The following is a 26,759-nucleotide window of genomic DNA, read 5'->3' on the forward strand; positions in this document are numbered from 1 at the left end:
GCACGCAGGATTGTTGAGTGGCGTTTACTTTCAGACGAAATGCTTTGCTGCTTTTTTATATTGAACATTTTTGAAAAACCAAGAACAAATGGTTAAAGACCCAGATTACATTTCAGTAAGCTGCATAGGCCGATTGACAAAGGTGGGCTAGGCCTACCCAAGATTTTGTTTTATTATTATGCATTCTGTCTCAGACATTTGGCTGATTGGATGCTTCACTGGTATGTATTAAACAGGAAGTCCTTGCCCCTATTTCGCTAGTGCAAAGCCTTTCAATCAAACTAACCAGAGAAGTGAAGTTACACCCCGCTATCTCGCATTTCATTATGGACAAAGTGTCAAGATTGTTTAATTCTGACATTTATTTAAATGTTGCCTCAAGCATATGGATGAACCCAAAATGATGTATTAATAAGTCCCCTTTCTGCTGGTCAGAGTGGATTGTGAGGGAGGTTAATACACTCAGTGACCTATATATGAGTGTTGAGATCCTTTGAAAATTTGGTTCAACATTTTGGGATTCCCAGGTCTCAGTTCTTTTGATATTTACAGCTGTGCCACCTGCTCTGTACTATGTTTGGGAGTAGCATACACACCCCTAAAGCAGCAGATACTTTAAAGTGGTGAAGATGGAGACACAACCCATGTTTTTGGTGGTGTGTTAAGATCCAAGAATTTTGGTTGAAGGTTCAGAGTTTTGTGTGACGTACTGGGCACTCAAATTACATTTTGCCCCAGACTCTGTATTTTAGGCAATAGGGTGGTCAACAATATAGGGGATAAACACATAAAAAATTGGGTCCTGACCGGTGTTGTGATCAGCAGACAGATTGTTTTAAGGAGATGGAAGTCGGCTGGAGCACCCTCATTTCAAGAGTGGTGCACGGAGATGAGGAGGGTGGCAGTTTTCGAGGAAGTGTCATGTTCTTTTATGTTCTTGGAGGGCTCTTGGGGAGGGGCATTGGAGAGAGATGTATAGTTTTAAATGTGTTTGATTATATATACAGTATATATATATATATATATATATATATATATATATATATATATATATATATATATATACACAGTGCACTACAGTCTTCAAAGACAAAGAACATCTGGCTTGAACAAGGACAGAAAGAGATGTGGAAGGCCAGATGTACAACTAAACAAGAGGATAAGCACATGTCCTCAGCTGACAGCTTCATTGAAGTCTACCTGCTCAACACCAGTTTAATGTACAACAGTAAAGAGAAGATTCAGGGATGCAGGCCTTATGGGAAGAATTGCAAAGAAAAAGCCACTTTAAAAACAGAAAAACAAAAAGAAAAGGTTAGAGTGGGCAAAGATACACAGACAACAGATAATTGGAAAAGAGTGTTATGGATCTTAACTTCATTGAGCTATTGTGGGATCAGTTAGACTGTAAGGTGTGTGAGAAGCACTCGACAAGACTATCTATGGCAAGTGCTACAGGAAGTGTGGGGTATCTGGACAAACTGACAGCTAGAATGCCAAGGATCTGCAAAGCTGTCATTGCTGCACGTGGAGGATTTTTTTTATGAGAACTCTTTGAAGTAGTTTTTTTTTTTTCAAACTGTAATTGTAATTTTTCATGTTATCAATGTCCTGACTATACATTGTGATCAGTTGAACGCCACTTTCAATATAGCAATTTCTTTCCATAAGAGCAAAATCTGTACATTATTCCAAACTTTTGGCCGTCAGTGTGTATATACTCTTGTTGCAGTCTGTCTTGAATACTGCTATTCTGATGCTAGTGAAACTTAATGTAATGCAGCACTTTTCGTACCATTGTGAGCTAAAGATGAATCGCTTATAATTTCTTTATTCCCCTTGGATCAAAGCGATGAATAAACGTAAATGAAACGTCATCGTATTATCTGGAACGTCATTGGTTCACACAGCTGTACGTCACGACCAAGTTCCCGCCCCATTTGTTCGGTGGTGCGCGAACCCCGCGGCTGTTTGCGGCCGGTGTGTGTATGTCTTCAGAAGGATGACTTAACAGTCAATTACTCCTCACACACACAAACACCGTATATTCCATCCTTTCCAGAGAGCGGAGACCTGCATGGCTTAACTCGGGACCGTGTCACGGACGGTATTCGTTTCTGAGTTGGATTTTTGCGCTATTTTTCGCGCCCCTCACGAGCTAAGCTAAGTTATCGAGCTCTCGAGCTAAAACTGGATTTGCGCAAATTCTTCGTTTCTAAAAGTTCCGTACGCGGCAAATACCACACAAATGACTGGTTTCCACTGATAGATCAACTTGGGATTATTTATTAAGACACTCCCGGGTCGGACGGTTGAAAGGAAGAAGGGCCAACATTACCTCAGCGAAGCTAACGAGCTAAGGAGCTAACGCTCTCGTGCGTAAGAATACACCCTCTGCGCGAGCAGTTTATTAACCTTTTTAGTGACGATCAGCTCATTAGAGTTTGCGTTTAACTGTAACGATTGGGTTAAGGATGTATTTGACGTTTTTGTTGACATGTTAAATGTCTGACCTGTCTTTGGGAGTGGTGGTCTGTGCTTGCATAGTTCAGCTGAACCCACTCACATTATTAATCTTCATTAGTGTGTTCATCAGTTGCATAAGTGCATATTAGTGCGTTTTGTGGCTTATCGATCAGTTATAGCCGCACACATTTGGTAAATATTCGGGAATAATCGCACCTCAAATGGACAGTTTTATTTAGTTAAGAGGGCAGGTTCAATAACCAACAGGTTATTAGTCCAAATACGCCTCTGTAAGTGTGTTACTGGTTTGTTTCCTGAACAGGCATATGATTATAACTGGAAATGAGTCGTGTTGGAAACGTGGTTTAATTACATTTTTAACCAAATTGCGGATTGTCACCTGCAAACCTCTATTTGTATGGAAGTGGGCAGCTTTGAATTGACAGAGTCTTGGGTCATGGGGGTCGTTCAAGGGGGCAAAATGTCATCTACGTAGTATTTAATTAGTATTTTTCACGTTATGTTGTCTTTTCTTGTAGCTGATGTTTTTCTTATAACAATGTGTATTGGTATTCGTTCCACGACCGACACCTGATATTTTATTAAAAACAATATTGAATTGGAACAACTGGTCAGTCTGGATAAAGAAGCCCTGTCATTTGTGTCTGGTTGGAGTCACACTCCCAAGCCATCCTCAATGCCTTCAGCGCTGGCCGTGTTTACCTGCCGACCGAATTCACACCAGTTTCAGGAACGACATGTCTACCTGGATGAGCCTGTCAAGATCGGGCGCTCGGTGGCCCGATGTCGCCCTGCCCAAAACAACGCCACCTTCGACTGCAAGGTGTTATCCAGGAATCACGCTCTGGTGTGGTTCGATCACAAGACAGGAAAGGTGAGTCAGGTAGAACCGGTCCGATTGGATCATATGTCAGCTGATTGTTTGACATGTAGTTGAAATAATTGCACCTCAAGAAGACTTTAAGTGGCGCCTGAACATGTATTGATTTAAATAAGATTTTCTATTTGAACTCTCCAGTGATAGTTCACTCCAGAGAGAGAGAGAAAAAAATATTTTATCGTTTACATGCCCTCATGCCTTCCCAGATGTGTATGACATACTTTCTTCTGCAGAACACAAATTAAGATTTTTTTGAAGAACATCTAAGCTCTTTAAGTCCATACAATGCAAGTGAAGGGTTTCCAAAGCTTTGAAGCTCCAAAAAGCACATAACTTGGTCCTAAAATGTAATCCCATCTTCATCATAGTCACAATTACAGACAAAGCACAATGTGCTAAAGCTAACACCCCACAAACTATTATCTTTTTATGTCTGTATTGAACACATTCCATTAAACATTCACAGTGCTTGGGAAAAAGTAAGTGAACCCTTGGGTTTAATAACTGGTCGATCCTCCTTTGGCAGCAATAACCTCAACCAAGTGTTTCCGGTAGTTGCGGTTTAGATCTGTGCATTGTTCAGAAGGAACAGAGACTATTCTTCCTTACAGAACTGCTTCATCTCAGCTATATTCTTAGGATATCTGGTGTGAACGGCTCTCTTGAGGTCATTCCACAGCATCACTATTGGGTTAAGGTCTGGGCTCTGACTGGGCCATTCCATTTATTCAATGCTTGGGGTAATTGTTCTGCTGTAACACCCAACTTCTACTTATGAACTTGGGAATTAATTGTCCCTTCAATGTTGGCAAGCGGTCCATGCCCCGAAGAAGCAAAGCAGCCCCAAATCATCATGTTCCCTCCACCGTACTTCACCGTAGGCAATGTTTGGGCAATGAGAAACATTGAGTGAAATATTGCAATATATTGTAGTTTTGAAATCGCAATACATCAAAAATAATCGCAATGATATTTAGTGACCTAAATATCAATATAAAATCTTATCCCCAGTTACTTTGTGATTCCCACCCCAATTAAGCACATTGTGTTTGTCTATACTTGTGATCACATTTTATGATCAAGACATGTTTATGGTACAATAGTCAAGTAATGCATGATTGGTTGCCAGAATTTGTCTTTTGTCATGTTCGCCCATAACACCACATATAAAGGTGAATGATAATTTTTACAGCAACAGATGACATTTACATTTATGCATTTTATCCAAAGCGGGTTACAGTACACTTATTACAGGGACAATCCTCCCGGAGCAACCTGGAGTTAACGACACAATGGTGGTGGCCGTGGGGATCGAACCAGCGTCCTTCTGATTACCAGTTATGTGCTTTAGCCCACTACGCCACCACCACTCCAGATGAACTATTTGACACCATCAGGACTGCGTCTAATAAACTGTATAAAAACATTACAGTGTTACTTGTCTGCGCCATGTTGTCAGTGTGGACGCAGTGGATGTTAGCCTAAATCTAAAATTATTTTGACAACGTTGACTGGATGTCTAGCTTGTCCAGTGCATGGGATAATTGGGTGTCTGGTTTTCAATATGCAGGTTTTAGCTGTCTGCCACATGTCACATTAATCAGTGTGACCCTTACAATGTCATTTGTGAATGTAAGTGCAAAATAATCCTGTTCACAGCAGTAGAACACATTACACTGTCAGTACCTATAATATCAAGAGTGCACATTTTAGTGTGTGCTGGATATTCATTTTTCTACATGACACATGTTGACAGTGCAAGTGAACATTGTATTATGCCATAACTTGTTTTCTTATTTGGGCAAGCTTATCCATGCTTTCAAAATAGCTCCTGCACACTGCAGCTTCTCTCATTGCTCTGTTTAAGAAAGAGGATTAAAGTGTCTGTGTATAGGAGTAGTGGAAGCATATCTAGATTTGTTGATAGTTCAGTTTACATAGCTACTCTTTATTTCTGGCGGAGTGCAGATCAAGTTTTGCCTTTAAAAAGGGGAAGTCTTTAATGCATGGAAGTTTTGCCATCAAGCTTGGGCATAATTTCACAGCGGTTGTGAAATAATTGCAGCTATGGTTTCTAACTGCTGTCATGTAGATAAAGGTGTGTTTTTTTTTAATTGAGTGATGCATGATGCATAAAGAGGTGAGGCAATTTAACCCTTCTAAAGCAGTTGTGGCTGTTTCAGAAAAGGAAAAAATATAATTCTGCTAGTATTAACGAAGAATGAGTATTGGAAATTACACCGACATTGTGGTTTAAAATACAGCATCAAATGTAAGAGTCCTTTACCATCTTGAGCTATGCTAAACATTTTGAAATATTTTTTGAAATCTGAAATATTATTTAAATGCAGTGGCACTGTTGAAAGCCACATGAGGTTGAGGGTTTAAAACCCCTTGTAACAGTGGTAAAATTACTAACACACAACCTCAAGTGACTTATTGCTTTTATAAAACGGTGCAATTTTCAGATTTATCGCAACCTTCATTTAAATTATTCTGATATTGATTCTTAAAATCACAAGATTGATCTTTTACACTATTTATAACCAATGGTTGATCTCATAACAGACCAAGAAGGATAGTGAGAAAAGCGTTAAATGACACAAATAACGAGAAATAATGCAAATCTTAAGGATAACTATTTCCTCATTTCTGCCATTGATCATGTTTACATGCACTTAAGAAACTGTTTATTCCAGGGTGTCTGCAGAAAGCAACGTTCAGAAAACAATGTAAACAAGAACGCAGATTTCCTTAATGACAAACATCATATGATGGAGCACAAGTCAACAAAACCTCTCTGAGTACAGATGGAAAACGTACTATAAGCTATATACATTAATACACACCTATTTAAAATATCAACTGTCCTTCACGTTTGAGTATATGCACTGGTGCATTGGGGGAATCCAGGAGATTTAGTAAGCTCAATTCCACTGCAGGTCGTAATAGAAAGTTAAGAAAAAAAACAGCAACATCTCTGGAATATCTGGAGAAGAAGCGAAGCATTGGAAAATAAAATTGCAAAGTCTTCCTCTGATACCATGTTTGTCATTTACACTAGCATCTCTGGTAAACTTATGTTGATGTAGAGAAAGCTGCTTACTGACCGAGCTGCATGTATACGGGAGTAAAGAGTACACCGTTAAACAGTGCATTGTAAACTGTAATGCTGATTTATCGCAATAAGCCGCTTTCTGGATCCATATAAACGTAGTCATTGTGTTTTCAGTATTTACGGCTTTATGTTCTGCTAGTGTGCTCACAGATTTGTGGTAATGCGGATACATTTTTATTGAATTATTTTAGTTACTGTCCAATCAGAGTTTTTTTTGTTGCCAAGACTGATTACAGATTGTCTTGTCATCTGATCAGCTGATACCGATTAGTTATGTTCTGCGGCGGATGACTAGTCATCCATCAACTGACTGGTCAATTAGTATGGTTGACTAATAACATTTTTTTTTTTTTAGAGGTGGTGGTTTTAATGGGAGATGTAATACTCCCAGTCTCAACTAATTAATTGAGACTTCTTGGAGTGTTTTTGCAAAAACAATCATGACATCCAGAAGATAGTTTCAAATGGAATATTCAATGAAATTACTTTAAAGTGGAGTTGAGATTGAACTTGGTTTTTGAGCCCACACACCTTTTAGCCCTCCAAAGCTCTTGCAGTGGATGGTGAAGTCTTTAATGGAATAAGGTATAGGGATGATAATTTCTCAATGGAAAGCACCCTTATTGTAGACTGTGCCTTGTCCTACCTGCGACCTGCTTCAGTAAAAGTTAAATCACTCTCTTGTGGTCTCCCAACAGTCTCCACTCTCATTGGCAAGATCTCTGTTGGAAAGAGGTGCCAAGACGAAACTATCTAAACTGGGCCAGCTGTCATGTGAAATGGTTCCAATGTTACCACTTGCCCACTGGCTTTGTGTGGCTGTGTACTGCAAATGTGGCCATTGCTAAAAAGGTGTCAAATGCAACTGTGTGCCTGAAAATGCAGCCTGTATTTTTAGCCATCAATCAAAGCAGCAAAGCCACTAACAGAGTGTCTGGATGACTGCATTGAGGTCTGACACTGCTATTTTCAATAGATTTAGATAAATGAGACCCATGGAAGTGGAAACAATGTGTTTCCATGAAGGGCTGACATTTCAGATGCACATTCTGTAGTTAAACCAGGTTTTGATAAAAAAAAAAGGTTAATGCCAAGTATTGGTTTTAGTTTTAACCTGATCAATCCATCTCTCAACCAAATTGTTTTTTAGGACCTAACATGCAGTCAGGGTCCAAAATTAACACCCTTCAGTGCCAAATGTGGTTAATTTTCAATTTGGCCTGTCAATTTCATAGTGTTGTGCGATATTTTAGCTGGTGCTTGTAAAATAATGTAACATGTTCCAGTTTTGTCCTCAAGGGGGCTCTGTAGGCCTACAACATATTTCTTGCGTTTGTATAGAACTGCTCTCATTAGCAACTACCACTGCTCATCGATATTCCCAGTTAGTTGTAAATCTAGAAGCAATATAATGGCAATGTTCAGGAGCGTTCATGCCATCGGGGTGAAGGGAAGACCATTTTCGGATTTCTAGTGGATGTGCGAGTAAGCTTTAATAACCTACCACTAGGGCTTCTCGATTGTGACATATCATAATTGCAATTATTTTGGTCAATATTGAGATCACGGTTATTTAACACAATTACTCATTGACTTTGGAAACATGCATTTATTGAACTTTTAAAAAACTTGTCTGTTTAACAGTGTAGTTCCATGAACTTGAAGTTGAATTTTAAAATGTATTTGACTGTTCAGGTGCACATTAGCATGAGCATTTTCGGAACACGTGCATGTTCGGCACACAATCGTGCCACCTGTCAATCAAACAGGGTGTAGCTGTTACTAGATCACTAGTGAATTATAAAATTCGACTGGAGTATTTTCAACAGCAGAATAAAAATATTAAATTTCTAATAAGTGACAGGCCTAGGCTATCACAAATATAGCTGGTTACTTTTTCATTATTGGTGTTTTAATCAGTCTGCTTGTCCGGTCGGCCAAGTAAAATTCTCTTTCACTTGCGCCTTAATCCACTTTTCACGGACAAACGTTAATGTTGAGCACTGATTAAATATTGTATTCAACTTAATTTAATAATAAAAAAAATAATATTCTGCAGTATAGCTCCTAAAGTAAATGTATGCATTTTAGATATTATTTTGGAAAACAAGCCGTAACAAGACAGATCAAAAACATATTTTGTTCAAGTGTATAATGGGCTAAGACTACACTCTCTCATCTTTGTTTACTTCGATCCATCTTAATAGACCCCTTTTCAGTTAGTAAACATTGTGACGTTTTTTTCGTGGGTGGAGGCAGAATGATTCCCCTGACCACTTCACTAACGCTAGATGGCAAGTTTTGTTGGCTTGTTTTTTAACAATGACTGGATAAAATCCGATTTTATCTGACTATGTAAGGTCACTCACTGTCCGGGACTGCGATTTGTTATTTGAATAAGTTAACTTTAACAGACGGAACCAGATTGGCCGACCCGTACATGCTCATTTAATGGATGGACGATCTGACAGGTTTATCTTCGTTTGAGTGGCCTGACATCTACACCTACCTGATAGAGAAACCTAGCGTATATAGTAAAGAGAAACTGAGGGCGTATAAATCTTTAGATGTGTGAGCTGGGCCAAAATACAAAAAAGGTTAAACATTCAATGTGATGGCTAATGTATTATTTGAAGATGTATGTAATGGCCGAATAGTTATTTTAAAGTACCGGTATATGCCTCCTGTAAATGATGTAAATTTAGAATGACAGTACAATTTTAAAGATGTGAATTCCAGACACTGCAAATTAATTTTTGAACTTTCTGTATTTGATTATTGTTTCTTAACAGGTTCTTCAAAAGACTAGTCACAATCAATCACAGATGATTCACAATTAATCACAATAGTTTAGAAGAAAAAATTCAATTCTCAAAGTGAAAAGCATAAACATTTTCAGTTCATTGTTTTACACACAGACAGACATTATTTCATACACAACATACTCTTTCTTTTCTGGGCACCACAGATTTACATAAATTGGTAAGAGCACCACACACAATCACCATGTCATCCAAGAGGCTAACTTGGGAAATTGGAATAAGAGATTTTAGTGAAGATTGCACACACAGCCTATGTAGCACTCACATAGCCACATTTAGAAAACCCAATTTCACCTACCTAATAAAGGATGGTTTAAAGCTATAATGCTGGGTGTTTTATTGCAAAATGGAATGCAGCTTTGTAAGCCAAAGTCGTCATTGAAAATAAAATTTTATCAATCGCCCAGCCCTACCCACCACCACACATAAAAATGTATTAAATTGGTGCCAGATGGGCTGGTTTAAGTATTTCTGTAACTGCTGATTTCCTGGGATATTCACTTACAACAGTCTCTACAATTTACTCTTTCAAGAAAAGGGGAGATGGCTGTTTATAATCTTGTCAGAGGTGTACTGAAATGGCATGTCTAAAAGTTTTGTATAATGTTTATGGGCTTCTTTGTCATCTTCCCCATAGTTGTCCATGGGCTTTTGGATATGTTTTGTCAAAGTGTGAGATCCGTTGTCAAGTCTTTTTTGATTTAACATTTTATTGATTTCACAGAAGACACAAAACATACACACGCACACATGGAATCGACATTTAATCCCAACCCCCAACACACATAAGTATTTATTTTAAAGAAATATAAAAATATATATGTTGTAATCACACACATCCACAGCTAATCCTTTGTCTTCGCTACCTCTCCCCAAGAACCCTACTACCTTGCCCCATTTCCCAACAAACAAATCCAAATTACCCAGTCTACTAAATATCATCTCCTCATATGCTGCCACCCTCCCCATCTCCGTGCTCCACTCTCTGTTGTCAAGTCTTAAAATAATGTGGTGGAATTTGTACCCCATTTTTATAGTTAATTATCAGAGGCTCCATGTCAGGGACAACTGGCTTGCAGCTGACTTAAGCCTAACAACTAGCACTGACTAGCACCAACCCCCCCATTTTCCATTCTACTTCCCCATATGAAGTCACCCAGTGCCCCGTGGGGTGACCTGAACACTACATTATGAGCAGCTGTACCAGACATACAGAATGCTGCCTGTAGCCTGCTATATGTAAAGAGAAATTGATACTATGAAAATGTATGAAGATATATAAACCTTTAGAAACCTGTTAATTCAACATACAAATGGCGTAATATTGTGTCTCAAGCGACCAACTTGATAAAACTATCGCTCCATTTTATAATCAACAAAGCTGTGTATATTGCAAGTGTGTCATGTCATAGTTGCACTCCTTCATAATACATCAGCAACTTTGACAAGAAAAGCAGAAATAGCCAACTTTTTTTGTGGAAAAAAAACCTACCCAGATGCTGCAAAACGCGATTAAAAGGTATGTTTTCCATGTTAATCAAGAGTTCCCTTACGACTCAGTTCACTTGACATTGTGTATTAACGGGTACACAGTCCACTGACAGAGAGATGCTCCATATTCTTACAAGGGCAGACACTTATAAAACGGCTATTCAAAATGATTACTTAGAAAAGGATCTTATCGCATATACGCCAACACGATTGTGTCAGTCGTCGTCCCATAAGACTACGCTGCCATGTTTCCTCTCGGGGAAGTTATGTTGTGTAGTGCGGCGTGATGAGATTCTGTTCCCCATGTGCGTTAATGCGCAATGTCAAGTGAAGCCGTAAGGGAACGTCTCTGTTACGTACGTAACCTTGGTTCCCTGAGACGAAGGGAACGAGACATTGCAGACGTTAACCGCACTACAAGACTCTGAGTTCTTGAGGCATGAGCGATGCGCCCCTTGTTCTCAGTCAGAGATTCTGAGGAAATGGTGTCTGTACACCTGTTTTTATAGCGGTCAGTTTTGCGCCAAAAACAGGTGGGGCTCAAACACCATAGCCAATATTAAAATATTGGCATTATTATAGAAAGGTTTCAGATAGGTCATGTATGAAGGCACTCCCATACGAGTTAATATGCAATGTCTCGTTCCCTTCCTCTCAGGGAACCTAGGTTGCGTAACTAACCGAGACGTTTTTCTCCTAACCAAAAGTGACAGGGCACTCTATTTTTGGAATTTTCTATTTCTGCGATGTTGTGCCGGGCAGGCCAGTCAAAAAATGGTTCCAAAATCTTTCTTATAACAACATATTAAAGCAGGCAACTCACTAATCGGTTCAGAACAACTTCATTTTGGCCGAGGGTGTTACACACCTACTTAAGGTTGTGCTTGAGGTCTTGGTCTCTCCAGTCAGAGCTCTGTCACACAGACACTAGGGATGTGCTTCTCCATAACTAAGGCCGATACGATACACATCTCGATGCAGAGCCAACGATATGATACATTAAAGATACATATGAAGTAGCTACCGACACGATTCACCCCTATAACGATGCAGTGGGATCAGATTTCGATTCGACACAATGCGATACGATGCAATGGGAAATGATGCATATTCAATATGGTAGGATACAGAGAGTTCACTTTTATTTCTTTGGTTCAGATAGACAGTATATCATAAATTAACTTAAGTGCCTTCTGACTTCTAATGCATGAACCTTTTGCAAAAAGGCCTTTGTAGTGCAAAAAAATAAATAAAAAGATTAAATGAAACCAGACGTTATTTTCCTGTTCTGTTTCCAGTTGCACTTTTAACATTTCACACATTTTACAGTGACACAGTTTAAGGATGCTCATGGATAAACGGTGAAGAAATGTTCCGTAACTTGCAAGCAGACGAATATGCTTTTGTGTCGGCCCTTCAAGTGTGTTGTTAAATTAGTCGTACTGCCTATATATTTTATATCTGCATGGTTTTATAAAAATCTCCATCTCCCTTATGAAACCCAAAGTGTTTCCAAACATTAGATTTGTAATTATTTGGTGGAAGATGCAGCTCTGCCTCTGCCATGTTAATCTACTGTATATTCTATGTCAGGGGCATCCACACGGTTTTGCGTGATTATCTACTTTTAAATGACTGACTCGATAAGATCTACCAACTAAAAAAAACTGTTTCATTTCAAAGAAAATGTATGCTTTTTGGGACTACTGCATGTATCCCTACATGGAATTCATCTTCTAATTAATAAAAAAAAATATTATAATGTTCAATGTTGATATAATTCAGTTTTAACACTAAACCCAAAACACCTACAGCACAATAGATTTCAATAGCCAGGGCATTTACCTTATTCTGATGACTTGCACTGATTGGAATCAGACAGTTTTGCATAATCCGGGCAGCAGCTGCTGGTAGCTAGTCTCAAACACTGCTAGCTTCGCAATTTTGCGCTCTGTTCTCAGAAGCCCTTGGAAGGCGCGAACCTAGTTGTCATGACAACTGAACAAACAAAAATCTTGCTTGGTCAAAATGTACTCGTCAAGTGCAAGTCAGACAGAAACTAAAAGAAGGAAAGACATTATATTTATTTTTATAAAAATTTTATGAAAACACATTTAAATTTTGCAGCATTGCCTTTGCGATTGACAGATGTGACTGTCAGGACATGCCTCGGTCTCCGTAGTGTTGTTATACATAATGTTCACGTAGCAGCAGTGGTGATGAGAGAATGTGCTGGAGAAACCGTTTAGAGTGGAGAAATCAATCTACATAATATATGGTCACAAATTATTGGTCACTTTCCAAATAATAAAAGTATAGCGGATCTACTAATAATTATATATAAATATTTTTTTACCAATGCAAATATGTTAGAAATGATGCATCGTGATACAAATGCCAACTTGTATCCGATGCACACTTTTTAAATTGATGCATCGAATCGTTAACTTTTATGCCGATACACCGATGCGAATCAGTGAATCATACCATCCGTAACCCACACTTCCAATCACGCTTGCCAAATTCAAACTCTAATTAGCTTTTGTTGACATCATTAGCATAGGGATTCACATACTTTTCCCAACCTACTCTGTATGAATGATGTATTCAATATGTACTACGGATGCTCCGATCGATCTGCCACCGATCGGTATCGGATGATATTTATGTCCTATGACTCGATCGGTGATCGATAATTTGGACAATCTCATAAACCATTCACTCATGTCACACAAGACGCTTCTTTCCCAAATGAGAGAGAGAGTGTGTGTGTTCCCATCATTTAAAATTTAAGCAGCAACTTGAATTAACTATTAATTCAGTAATCCAACAAAATGATGAGTGTATATATAATAATACTTTATAAGAGATCACAATATAAAATGGAAAACAAAATTGAAATAAAATAATGGAATAATGAGAATTATATGAAATGATGACAACGAATCAATAACAAAAAATGTCACATTAAGTTTAATTGGACATATGGGTGATCCGTTTGACACGAAGATTATTTCTTTTCATCTTAATATAGAGAATATTTTGTTAGCCCATCCTTGATTTAAAGTCTTTTTTTTTTTTAAAAAAAGAGGAAAATTCGGTTAACAATGACAGTGAGCAGAAAGCTTACGTATTAGCCAGTTAGAACAGAGATCATGATAAAAGGTGAATTGATCGGTATTGGCCAAATAGGTGTCAAGAACATTGGTGATTGCTATTGGCTGTAAAAATCCTGATCGGAGCATCCCTAATATGTACAAGAGCAATACAATAGTGTGTGTTATTTGTTAACACAGATTGTGTTTGTTCATTATTGTAACTTACAAGAAGATCAAACCAGATTTTAAGACAAATTTATACATGCAGATAATTCCAAAGAGTTCACATAGTTTTTCTTACCATTGTACTTTATTTCTGTCCATTTAAGACACTTTGAATGTGTAGGTTTATGTCTTCAGAAAGATAGGTGTGCTTTATTTCCTGTAATGTTAGCCTAGTAGTTTATTGAACGCCCTGCTTTCTAGGTCAATGCCTTCACCTGTTGCTGTGCTTGTTTTGAATAGCTGCTGATTGAAGACTTCAGTGTAAACATTTTGGCCTTTTGTTTTTGTTTAGTTACTGAAGAGGTTTCCAAAGTATTTCAGAATGAAAGACAACAAGCTTTAGGAAACATAAACAATGGCCAGTCATTTAGAAGTGAAATTAATATTAATGAGTGGTTAGTGCACCAGGATGCTTGCTCGGTTTTAAAGGAATAGTTCACCCAAAAAATTATAATCCTCTCATCATTTACTCACGCTTATGCTATCTCAAACCCAAATGACTTTCTGTCTTGTGTAGTTGGGATGTTCCGATAAGAATTTTTACTACCGATCTTCTTGCCACCTGATCGGATGATACCTATAATTTTACCTTTTATCAGGATCTCTGTCATGGCGTGACATAATAGAATGTTAACCTATTATCAATATAATCGTTAGTTGCAGCCCTAGAAGAGAGAATTTTCATCCCTTTAAATTAAACTATCCCTTTAAGAGTTCAAGTTGTTGCTCACCAATGCACTGGAAATTAACAGTGAATGAAATCCTGAAATAGGGCACACTTTTTTATATGTACTGTCTATTGAAAATGGATAATATTTATTAACTCTTTCCCCGCCAGCGTTTTAAAAAAAAAAGTTGCCAGCCACCGCCAGGTTTTTTGATGATTTTCGCTAAATTTTAATGGCCCGCAGAATATTTTCTTCCATGAATATATGAAGATGCTATATATCAAAATAAAGATCTGAGCCTCTGCTTTTAGGCAAAAAAAACCGATTTTATTTTATCTTCATTTGTTCTTTATTTATTGCCACTTGAACAGTGGTAGGTTTTGTCAAAAACAACATTTCGGACAAAAAGCTGAGAAAAAGGCATTTTTATCAAACAAGTGCTTTAGTATTAGTATGGTGTTCCACTTCTTCACGTTTGAGACGATCGCAGTCTGTTTCTTTGATCAAAGAGTTGCGTACTCTTTCAAAACATGCGCGCGGGTCTTCCTTACCGTATACCGCCTAAAACACGGATACCCGGAAAATTCCGTGTTTGGCGGGGAAGCGTTTTTTCATAAAACCCGGAAAATTCCGTGTTTGGCGGGGAAAGAGTTAAAGATGGATAAGATGATGGCTGATTTTAAGTATGGATGTATATTATTAATTTATATTATTTGTATTTAAATCGGTATACAGACCTACTTTATATTATTCAAATTGACTGATTCACATGGCAGAGACAATACCTGTATATGTCAGATGGACAGTTGTTTATAGGGATGAAGTAGTCTGTTTTATTTGTTTTTCTCTTCAGCGGAGTAGTTCTGGTAGCATTATTCACAAAGTATTTTTGCTATTTCTGTCTTGTCAAAGGTGCTGTAATATGAGTTAGCAGCATGATGTGATTAGGCAAAACTAGATCTCTCCCTATGTCACATGCTTGCACTGTAGCCTGCTTCATTGGTCATAAACGGATGCGATTAGTTTTATCGCATCCCTCGCTTGCAGACATGCAGTGTGATGCCATTTGTATGTCGAATTAACCGGTTTACATGTCTTTGTTGCCTGTGTGCTCGCACTAAACTCTCCAAGTGTCCAATGAGTACTCGTGCTAATACTGGAATTGCAATAGACAAAGTTATTGATTTTGATTTTTACATCTTTGTGGTATAGTTTAGAAATGATCAACTACTGTACATGTTAATGCAAATAAATGTGCAGGAAATCCACATATTATGAAAGTTGAACTTGTAGGAATGATTACAATTTGTGAGCAATACTTGCTATAACACACACATACAGTGATTGTTCTTGGGTCATTTATAGTCTGACATGACTAATTAAATTACTGGTTTTGTTATAGTTTTTTTGTTTCACTTAAAAGAACTGACTGATTATAGTCGTTCACTTACGAGTCGGACTACACTGGTTGCATTTTGTTTCTGTAGATGACACTGCGGTGCCGCTGAATATTAATGCATGAAACGCTGTCTGAGTATTTTAGCAAGGTGTCCACTTTGGTTGAAGAATGTACATTCCAGAACTGTTAACGGAAACAAAATTCATGAAAAACTTTCAAAAAAAATTTAACCAGTTGTAAATACGAAGTTGCAAGTGTGAAGTTGTTTGAATACTGTAGGTCTGTATTATTATTTGTATTATTATTATTATTTGGAGGAAGTTGAAATACGGACTGTGAACTGTTTGCTCTTTGTTGTGCATGAACCCAGTCACTCGCTTTCAGTTTATGTTGTGTAATCACTCTACAATGGATGGTGTCTTCCAAGGGCAGTGAAAGTGGGCTTCTCACATTTAAATAAATTCAGAGCGGTTTTCCAGGGAAAACACCCACAGGCTTTAGAAATCTTGGACTACACCAGAGGTGGAGTCATTCTGTTGCTTGCAGAGAATTAAGAATCTGTGGAGGATCTGACTGAGCATTCAGAGAAAGTTTGTCTTTTGTTTATACCTTTAAGGTGCAGCCTTAAAGGAGGGGCAAGTGTGTTTGTAAAAGGTTTCATTAATTTCAGTAGCGATTTTCCATTAATTTACTGGGGGAAATTACTATGTTAAACATCACCATTCCAGCATGGGCTTTGCTTCCATGCAGTATACCTCTAACAGCTTTATTTTGACTCACCTTTTGTCCAAAAAATCAGAAACGGATCTATTTAGGGTTAAGGTTGCTTTTTTGCTTGTACTGCTGATTAGTAACTTGGCTTACCGCACTGCAAATTTGAAATCTTTAATGTATCACCCACGGATTTAAAATCAACGCTTTCCCTGTTTTTATATAGAAACCACTGAGTAAGTGTTAAATGAACACTTTCTGAAGTGTTGACTTTTTGAACACTGCAACAGTGTATCTCCTAAAGTATATTATTTTAACACATGGAGTATAAGGACACTGAATCAGTTGATAAGAACTTCTAATTTAACTCCGAACCAGTGTTTAAGTTAATCTGAATAATAGCAGTTCGTGCTCAACATTTGTTAATGTTGATTATCCATTGTAGGTATTCCATAATAGTTTAAATTTGCTCTTCACACCCATCTCCACTCCACATACCACTCCATAATACAAAAACTGAAAGAAAATATACATTTATTGTTTCTTCTACACGCTGTACAATTTTACAGAGCATTCAAAACACTGTATATGAATGTATGAGGTAACAAGTAAATGACTCAAACAAAGCAAATGTCTGGTACAACATAAGTGTGGATTTGTTCAACATATCTTCATTTCAAAGGGCTTATATTGCAATGGACCAGGCAGAATTGTAAATGATGCTCTACAAATGCATCTTCATTTGTGAAACAAAGTTAATCTTGTTTCTCAGTAAATAGGCAAACAGTCTTACCAAACACTGGTAACTTATTAACAAAATCAGTTAAGATATTCAACCGTTTCTTGTCCATCACAACATAAAAACTGCTGATTGTCTGCTTGCTGATTTCTGAAGAATGCTGCATAAGCCCTCAGTGTTCCTCTAGACTCCTGCAAGACAGGAAAAAGCAAAATACCGTACAATGAATTACATAAAAGATTTGTAATCACCCTGTGAAAAACAGAACTACTTACTATCTAAGAAGTAACGTGTTATATGTTGAGCTTGATTAAACTCACTAAAAAATACATTTAAATTTAGACAATAATGTTGTACCTTGACACTAGGGCTGGGATAAACGATTATTTTTTAAATGATTAATCTAGTGATTTATTTTTTCGATGCATCGATTAATCTAACGGTTCATTTTTTTCAGTCCGATTCGATTTCGATTAATCGACTTGTGACAACAGCGGTAATACCGGTTTCATCGGGGGTGGGGGTGTATAAAATGTTTAAAAAAAAAACATTTGCCGGGAGTTTGATTGACTGGCGATCTGATCAATCAATCATAATACGGCATTTTTGTCCGACAAAGTAGTCAGGAGAGGGAAGATTAACGTCGGTGGATTTGAATTTGAATAATGGATTTGGGTTGCGCCTCTTCAGATGCTGGTGCATTGCCGTGGTGCTAGAATGGAAGGCCATCTCCTTTGCAGTACCCAGTCCTACCGGACATACACAGTAAATAACTATTTGATGAGAAAAACGGCTAAATAATATACCCAGAGACATTTAAAGATCTATATTTTATGACCGAAAGTAATGGTCAAGGACATTTTCATATAGTTCAGGCATTCTAGGTAGCCAACGGCAGTGTCGACAAATAAATGTAAATTTGTTGCCGTATCTAAAGTAATTAAACTAACACACAGAAAATAACACATTTCCATTAAAAATTTTAAGAAATGCAAACTTTAAAGTAGCTCTACTCACCAGTTGCTTCTCTCTGCGTGCCGAGGGAAAATGGCATCTGGAAAGTTCTTTAGCTACTCATCACTGGCCAAATGCCCAGATGTTGAAAATAACACCGGCAGGTCTTCGATACCTGTAACTCTGATTTGACACCAATGCTACCAGCTTCTAACACCGAATAATGTTAATCTCACAAAATCTAACTCTAGAATCTCAACAATTTACTCTGAAATGGCTTGACACTGGAATTTTAACACTGGTGAATTTGCTGTGCAGGTTATTATCTGTGCTACAGCTGACCTGCTGTACACAGACTGAAACTGGCTGTGAGGCTTTCCTCATTCAGACAATTCATTTGGTCAAAATATTACATTGTCTGTAAAGATCCGGTCTGCATGACTCCAAGAGCTGCTTTAATTTTTATTGATTAAAATATATATATTTGTTATCATAATAGCATTATACTGTAAATGATGAAATGGTGATAATCAAAAAAAAGTCTGGAAATAAATATTTGAATTAATTTATATAAATATATATTCTATATAATAAGCATAATGTAATGTTTATTTTTGAATGATCCAGTCAGTGATTAAATATGTTGTAAATGAAAACTACTTCCTCTTATTTTCTCTTTATTTGGAACTTGACAAACATAGTCAATGTGTAAAAAAAAAACATAACAATTAAAGGTCCTGTTTACACTTGGCCACTTTGTGTTCTTACTGATCAAATTAATCTGATTGAAAAATTGCATTCCATTTACACTTGGCCGCATCAATGTGTGTCCACCAAAGGATATAAATCCGATCGTCAATTTCCACGTTTTATGCAAATAAAGCAGAGTTCACTTCTGTGATTATACTAATTCAGGGCTGTGAATTTAAAAGATGTGCTTTATTATTGAATTCAAAGTGAATTTGCCCAGCGCGCGCATGTGTCTGTGTATGGGCACGCTGTCCATTTTTCCCCTCAGGGCTTGTCTTAGATGAGATGCGTTTGCACGTCAGCTGCACTCGCGTCAATGTTTCGTTTGTTTCATCAGCGATCTGCATCAAATAAATGAGGAAAAAAGTTCTGTCTCTTCATGCATTTGTCTCATTCTTTGTTATTTACTGCACAAGCCCAATGCTAATATTCGGTGACCGCTGTTATGTTTAGCATTTTTCCTATGCTGATGAAGTGCTGTTTGGGTGGGGTAAACATTACATATGTGACTTGAACAGCCTCTGCTTAGACTTCGTCTCAAAAGTTTTCAGATTTATAAAACGCCAGAACCTGTGCAAAGTTCACATTATAAATCTCGGCTAGCGGAAGATTGTTCGTACATGCACATGATTTATTCCTCACCTTTCCGATATAACCATATATGGCGTGTACGTATTATACGTAACATCCTTGACATACAATTACCATATGCATATCGCCAACCAACTATCAACACAGGTATAATAGAGATTGTTAATTCCTCAAGTGCCCATAAGTTAGATGCTGGTGCTAAAAATTATTTCTTAATCTTTGTCTTGTTTTAGAGTAAAAATCGAGACATCTTTTAAACGAGATCTTTGAACCTGAGAAACATTCTTTTTTTAAGATATTAACTTGTTTTCAGAGAATATAACTTATAACTGGACACTTTTTTTTATTATTGTTGCAAGCATAAGTCATGTTTTATAGAGAAGTTAAATATTTAATAATGGAAACAAAACAAAGATTATGTGTGCAGTGTTAAACTAAGCGCTTTTTAAATATAAAATGTGGAAGCTTACCATCCACTACCAATATTTCCTTTGTTACAGCTAATATTAAAGTTGCATAAAATTAATATAGCCTAATATCAGCTGGTTAATATACATTTTAATTCAAGTGCTTGACTACATACTTTGCTTTCATTAAATACACAGCATTTAGAATAAAGAGTTATATAATCGGTGTGTTCAGTTCATTATTGTCCAGCTGGAGTCGTCAATTAACACACAGCAGTAAAAGTGCATACGCAAGGGGTACAGCTTGCATGGTGGTGCGCACATTTTCACGTCATGTTTACTTCTTATAAATGCAATTGTGTGCTTGAAATGGTGTATGCATCATTTTTGTGCGTACGCAAGATTTATACATGAGACCTTTTCATGATCGGCTAGAATACATCAACACACACACACACACACATATATATATATATATATATATATATATATATATATATATGAAATGGTTTTGCCAAATTAGTTAAATGAATGCTTTAACAGAATTCAGAATATTAATCTCTAGCCCTGACAGCCTGAGCAGGGCAGGTAACTGGTATAAATGTTTGTAGAACAGCAACAGCGATGAACTACTGTACAGGGGTGATATTGTTTTTATTTTACTGATGGTGTGTGTGTATATAGACCTTTCGTCTGAAGTTTGTCTCGCAAAATTGTCACTAATTTGGTGTGAACAGGCCATTAGTGCTGGCCAAACATTTGTCTCTTCAGGCCGCGGGCCGCCTATTGAGAAATCCTGGTCTAGGATTTGTTCATTGCAGCAGCATGAAGTTGGCTAAAAGTCCTCACCAAGTAGCACAATATAACAAGATCGAAAGAAATTCCAGAAATTATGAGGAAAAAGTTGATTTGAAATACATCAGTCTGGGAAGGGTTACAAAGCTATTTCAAGGACATAGGGACTCCAAAGGACCACAGTGAGAGCCAATATCTTCAAATGGAGAAAAATTGGCACAGTAGTTACTAGGGTTGTGCCGATGGACGATATCATCATCCATCGTGATGGCTGACCAACATCACGATGTCGAGCCACCATCGTGATGCCACGCCCCCTTTTGCGAGTCTTGCTAGTGTGACTCACTAATCCAAGTCTCTTCTATAGTTAACCTAAAAACTTTGCAGGGATTGCTCTGTAAATTAAATTGAGAATATAACTAATGCATATATGCTATTTTAAATACTGTAGTATATGCCAGAGACGTGACGTGTTAGTCTGTGAAAATACCGTGTCAGGCAGGCTGCACAAATATTGATCTTGACATTGTTAGCTTCTTGTCTTTTTTTTTTTACATGTCTTACACTGTACATTTAGATTAAAATATTTTATGTTGTAGGCTACTAGAAAATAGACTTTATTAATTAATTATTAGTAGTTGTGGTGTCTCAGAAAATCTTGCTTATTGTCACATAGCTCTTGTATACACTGAAGCGGCATAAACCCAGACCAGCGAACGTCAAATCACTTTTGTCTGGTTAATACTTTTAAAGAAAAATGTCCTTGGCCATAAATCCATAATGTCAAATCAAATGAAAGAAACAAGGTGAATATGAATAACACACATTTATTAAAACATAGAAGAACAACAAATGAAACGGGTACAACACTCAGACCGAAACTCGGCATTAACATTTCACTTATAATTAGCAGCACAATTAACTTCAGCACAGGCTACAAAATAAATTATGTTATTGAAATATTGTAAAGTGGTCATATGAACTACACAAATGAACGTTTAAAAAATAATATGCAAAATCGAATAGCTCCAGCAACGGATGGCGAAAAATGCGTAAAGAAGTCTAATATCTTTCACCATAGACCATGTTTAAATTTAGATGTTTCTGGCCAGAAATACCAACATATTCACTTTATCTGGTTTTAATAAGCTGCGGATTGGAGTAACTACACTACCCGCTGTGCTGAAGACCCGCTCTGATGGAGTACTGGTAGCACATATGCACAGATATTTCCGTGCTAATCTTGCCATGAACGGAAACCTTTTGTCGTTCGTTTTCCACCAAGTCAGCGGGTCCTCTTCCCCATCAATGGCCATTTCCTGCAGGTACATGGTCATTTCTGCCTCGACCTTTTGCTCATCAGTGAGTAAAATAACAAAATTATAGTTTTTAAGTGGAAAATAGTATTTATGTAAAGAGATATATTAAAATAAAAAGTTCACAACTCTTAAGTGAAAGCTAAAAAAAAAAAAATGCTTCATGTGTCGTGCAACCTACTGACAAAGCGCCGAGTCATTAGTTGGGTTAGTAAAATAACGAAATTATAATTTTTCATATCATTTCTGAAAATTATATGAAATTATATTAAACCCCCCCACCAACGATATCATCGTCCATCGCGATGTTTTACTGTCAACATCGTCAACTGCCAATTTAGGGGACATCGCCCAACCCTAGTAGTTACCCTTCCCAGAAGTGGCCGACCTTCCAAAAATCCTCCAAGAGCACAGTGACGACTCATCCAGCAAGTCACTAAAAAGCCAAGGACAACATCCAAGGAACTGCAGGCCTCTCGCATCAGTAAAGGTCACTGTTCATGATGCCAAAAATGTCATCCATGGAAGAGTGGCGAAAACAACTGCCAACCCAGAAGAACATTATGGCTCGTCTGATTGTTGCTAAAACACACCTTGATGATCCTCAAAACTTTTGGGAGAATGTTCTGTGGAATATAGGGGCACCGTTACATCTGTTGTGACTGAACTCCACAAAAAGAACATCACATCTGGTGTAAATCAAACACTGATTTCCACAAGAAGAACATCATACCTACGGTCATACATGGTGGAGGTAGTGTGATGGTGTGGGGATGCTTTGGTGCTTCAGGGCGACTTGCAATAATTGAGGGAAACCTGAAATCTGCTCTCTACCAGAAAAATCCTAAAGGAGAACGCCCGATCATCAGTCCATGATTTGAAGCAACTGCGTTATGCAGCAAGACAATGATCCAAAGCAAAGGAGTAAGTCGAACTCTGAATGGCTCAAAGAAGCTAAATTAAAGTTTTGGAGTGGCCTAGTCAAAGTCCTGACTTGAACCCGATTGAGATGCTGTGGCAGGACCTTAAAAGGGCAGTTCATGTTCGAAAACCCTCCAATGTGGCTGAACTAAAGCAGTTCTGCAAAGAAGAGTGGGCCAATATTCCCCCACAGCATTGTGAAAGACTGATCTCCAGTCATCAGAAGTGTTTGATTGCAGTTGTTGCTGCTAATAGTGGCACAACCAGCTATCAAGTTTAATGGGGCAATTCGTTTTTCACATGGGTGATTATAGGTAATGGATAACTTTTGCTTCAGTAAAAAGCAAAACAGAATTTGTGTGTATTCAGGTTGTCTTTTTTTTGTTACATCTTGTTTAAAGATCTAAAACAATTTAGTTTGGAAAAAAAACAAAAATAGTAGAAATCCGGAATGGGGCAAATACTTTTTCAGTTCACTGTATGTTGCATTTATTATAAGTAGATTATAAATGGATTACTTTTAGGGTATATTATGGATTACACACTGTTCTCAGGAATACGGCACCAGTTTAAGTTGTGTTGCTGAATGAGTCCAAGACAGATGTGTGTATGAGTAGAGGTTTAGCTCAAGACTATTGGAGAAGAAAGGAGCTGGTGGTGATGTCAGTCCTCTTTTGGAATGCTAATGTGCTCTTTGTGGAAGGAATGTGGGGGCGAGTCCTTGACATAAAAATGAGCCCTCTATCTCTGTCAGAGATTTTTCTCGCACCCTCGCTCTCTCTCTCTCTCTCACACACACACCCTGTTTATGCTCCCAGATGCAGGTGCTTTTTGCAATGGTGTCCCAGTGTATTTCATGAATATTTAATGTACCGGCTGTTGATCAATAAAGAGGACCTGTAACCTCCCTGAACTGCTACAACTTTACTTTCTCACATACATAGACAAATTCTTTGTAATTACAGTTTTTACAGAAACATTGTGTTTTGCACCACAAAAACCTCAGAATACACAGAGAAACCACCAGTGAGAGGAAATTGAATGGAAAATGCTGTCATTAGTGGTGTTTAATACAAGCAACTCCGATACTATTGCTCATACTTGGGTTAGAGATTTTAATTCGGAACCTTTTGAAGTATTAAACTTTAAAACATAACTCGCCACAATAGTGTATGCTGTGATACGGATGTGAATGACACCTGTATTTGTGAGGCTTATTGAGGAGAGGTGTGATATTACTTAAACAACGATAAAGCAGGCAGACAAAAAATCGAATATACTTGTATTGAAGGAGAGACCTGAGCCATATAAAGAAACCAGAATACCATATAGCCCTTTTCCAATGAAATTGCGATGGTTCTCGTGCCGAGCATGTGGTCTGCTGGTTCATGGTCGGGGCAATGTGGAGCCTATAGTAAACCAATCACGCTTTTCCACTGTCCTGAGAGCCAAATGGTGATGTAATGTGTTACTGTCTGCATGGTAATTTCACTTGACTACCTCAGACATAAACATGGCATGTCACATTGAGTTTGTATACAGCTTTTACTCTTGTTTTTGAGGACATATTTAAACAAACGAATTAATGCAATCCATCATTATTACATTGCTCAACATGATTGTTAGGGATGACATCTAAACTAAAGACAACAGTTAATGTAATTACATTATATTGTATGAACTTTGGCATAACTTGCTATGTTCTGTAAACTATTACAGTTGAATCATTAACATTGGTCTAGCAGATGGCTATATTTTTATTTTTTATAATGTTATTGATTTTCACTTGACAGATAGCTGCGATCTTCCAAACTTAGTGAGTAACTGTTCAAAAGTCCCCATACAGAACAAAACAATACACCAAATAAGATGACAACAGCGTAAGAAGGCTAACAAAGTTAGCAAATATAACATTTAACTTTCTAAGAACAGCTCCTTGGGACACCGGTGATTCGCTGTTTTTCACTAGCGTTACTGGCTGAATTCAATGCCCTGTTTTGTTAGCAGTCTGGTGGAGTCGGAGTCCAAAATATTGTTGTTCTGTCCACTGTCACTTTTGCTTATGTACTCTTTTGGTCCCTGCACTCCCTTAAGTGTTTTTCAATTTGTTAATGATTTGGTCAATTGTCCGATTGAAGGCGGTGTGCATTTCGCCCTGTATCTTCATTCTCGTAGAGTAATTTTTTTCCTTCACGAGCCCTCAAGTTTATCTCGGTTCTTCGTAAATACCATATCGCAAGTAGAGCACTCGTTTGGTCATGTTACCTGAATGCTTTTGTCTTTTATAGTTGAGTGTTTTTTTATTTTTTATTGCTGTTATAGAGCACCCACCCAGGAACCTGCACCCGAACCATGTCAGTGGAAAAGGGCTAATTCAGATTGTTGGCAGTGCTCCAAACTAACATATGTGTAGTGGCACCTGCACGTGATATTATTATTACATTGCACAGATAAGTGCAGTTACCAATAATATTGCATATTTTACATTATGCATGTAAATAATTTTTTTTAACAAAATACACTGACGGCCAAAATTTTGGAATAATGTACAGATTTTTCTTTTATGGAAAGAAACTTTTATTATGGTACTTTTATTCACCAAAGTGGAATTCAACTGATCACAATGTATAATCGGGACATTAAAAACATGAAGAAAAATTACTATTACAATTTGAAAAACTTAAACTACAAAGAGTTCTCATCAAAAAATCCTCCATGTGCAGCAATGACAGCTTTGCAGATCCTTGACCTTCTAGCGGTCAGTTTGTCCAGATACTCAGGTGACCGTTCACCCCACACTTCCTGTAGCACTTGCCCTTAGAGATGCACCAATACCACTTTTTCTCTTCCGTTATCAGAAATCTCAGTATCTGCTCTCAGGTCAGGAAGCTCCCGGCATTATATGTACACCCCCCTCTTTCCCTGGGGGAGGGTGTGACTTATGCCCCGTCTGCCAGCAGGTCTTCCCCGTGTTCCTGAATCTGGGAGGGGACAGGGGGAGGGAAACAATAATGAAAAATAGGAGGTACTCCCTGTAACAGTGCAGAGAGAGAGAGAGAGATTTCTATGCCGTAGTCTGGTCCTCGTGCCACTACTGGATGACAGTCATGCCTCCCCGAGCGGATCGAGGCAGTCCTCTATTCATAAACATACAGTTTTTTTAGTTGCTGTGTCAAGTTTAATGTAGTCTTGACATCCCTGCATTTGCAATTGCGCTCCAAGCTGTGTTTAAGAGCAAGAATGTGTTCTCATATTGGCTGCATCTGAAACCAGGAAAATGCTGCCTCTGGAGGCAGGAATGGATCAAGGCATGTCTGAATCCAATGTTCGTGTTACTTCCTGGCTACTGAGCTTCACCTGATTCATTTTTTTAAGGTAGCATAGATA

The 26,759-nt window shown here is 37.8% G+C and overlaps 1 protein-coding gene across 4 annotated transcripts in view; it reads left to right on the forward strand.

Moving 5' to 3' along the window:
• Window positions 1-1,959: 1,959 nt before the first annotated feature.
• Window positions 1,960-26,759, forward strand: part of slmapa (sarcolemma associated protein a) — a 90,409-nt gene continuing 65,609 nt past the window's right edge. For all 4 annotated transcript variants that reach the window (XM_052101418.1, XM_052101424.1, XM_052101419.1 and 1 more), the window contains exon 1: window positions 1,960-3,361. In XM_052101418.1, coding sequence (XP_051957378.1) covers window positions 3,164-3,361 — 198 coding nt within the window. In that variant the 5' untranslated portion in view covers window positions 1,960-3,163. The remainder of the gene's footprint in view (window positions 3,362-26,759) is intronic.

Source organism: Xyrauchen texanus, chromosome 32 (assembly GCF_025860055.1).
Source record: "Xyrauchen texanus isolate HMW12.3.18 chromosome 32, RBS_HiC_50CHRs, whole genome shotgun sequence".
NCBI lineage: Eukaryota > Metazoa > Chordata > Actinopteri > Cypriniformes > Catostomidae > Xyrauchen > Xyrauchen texanus.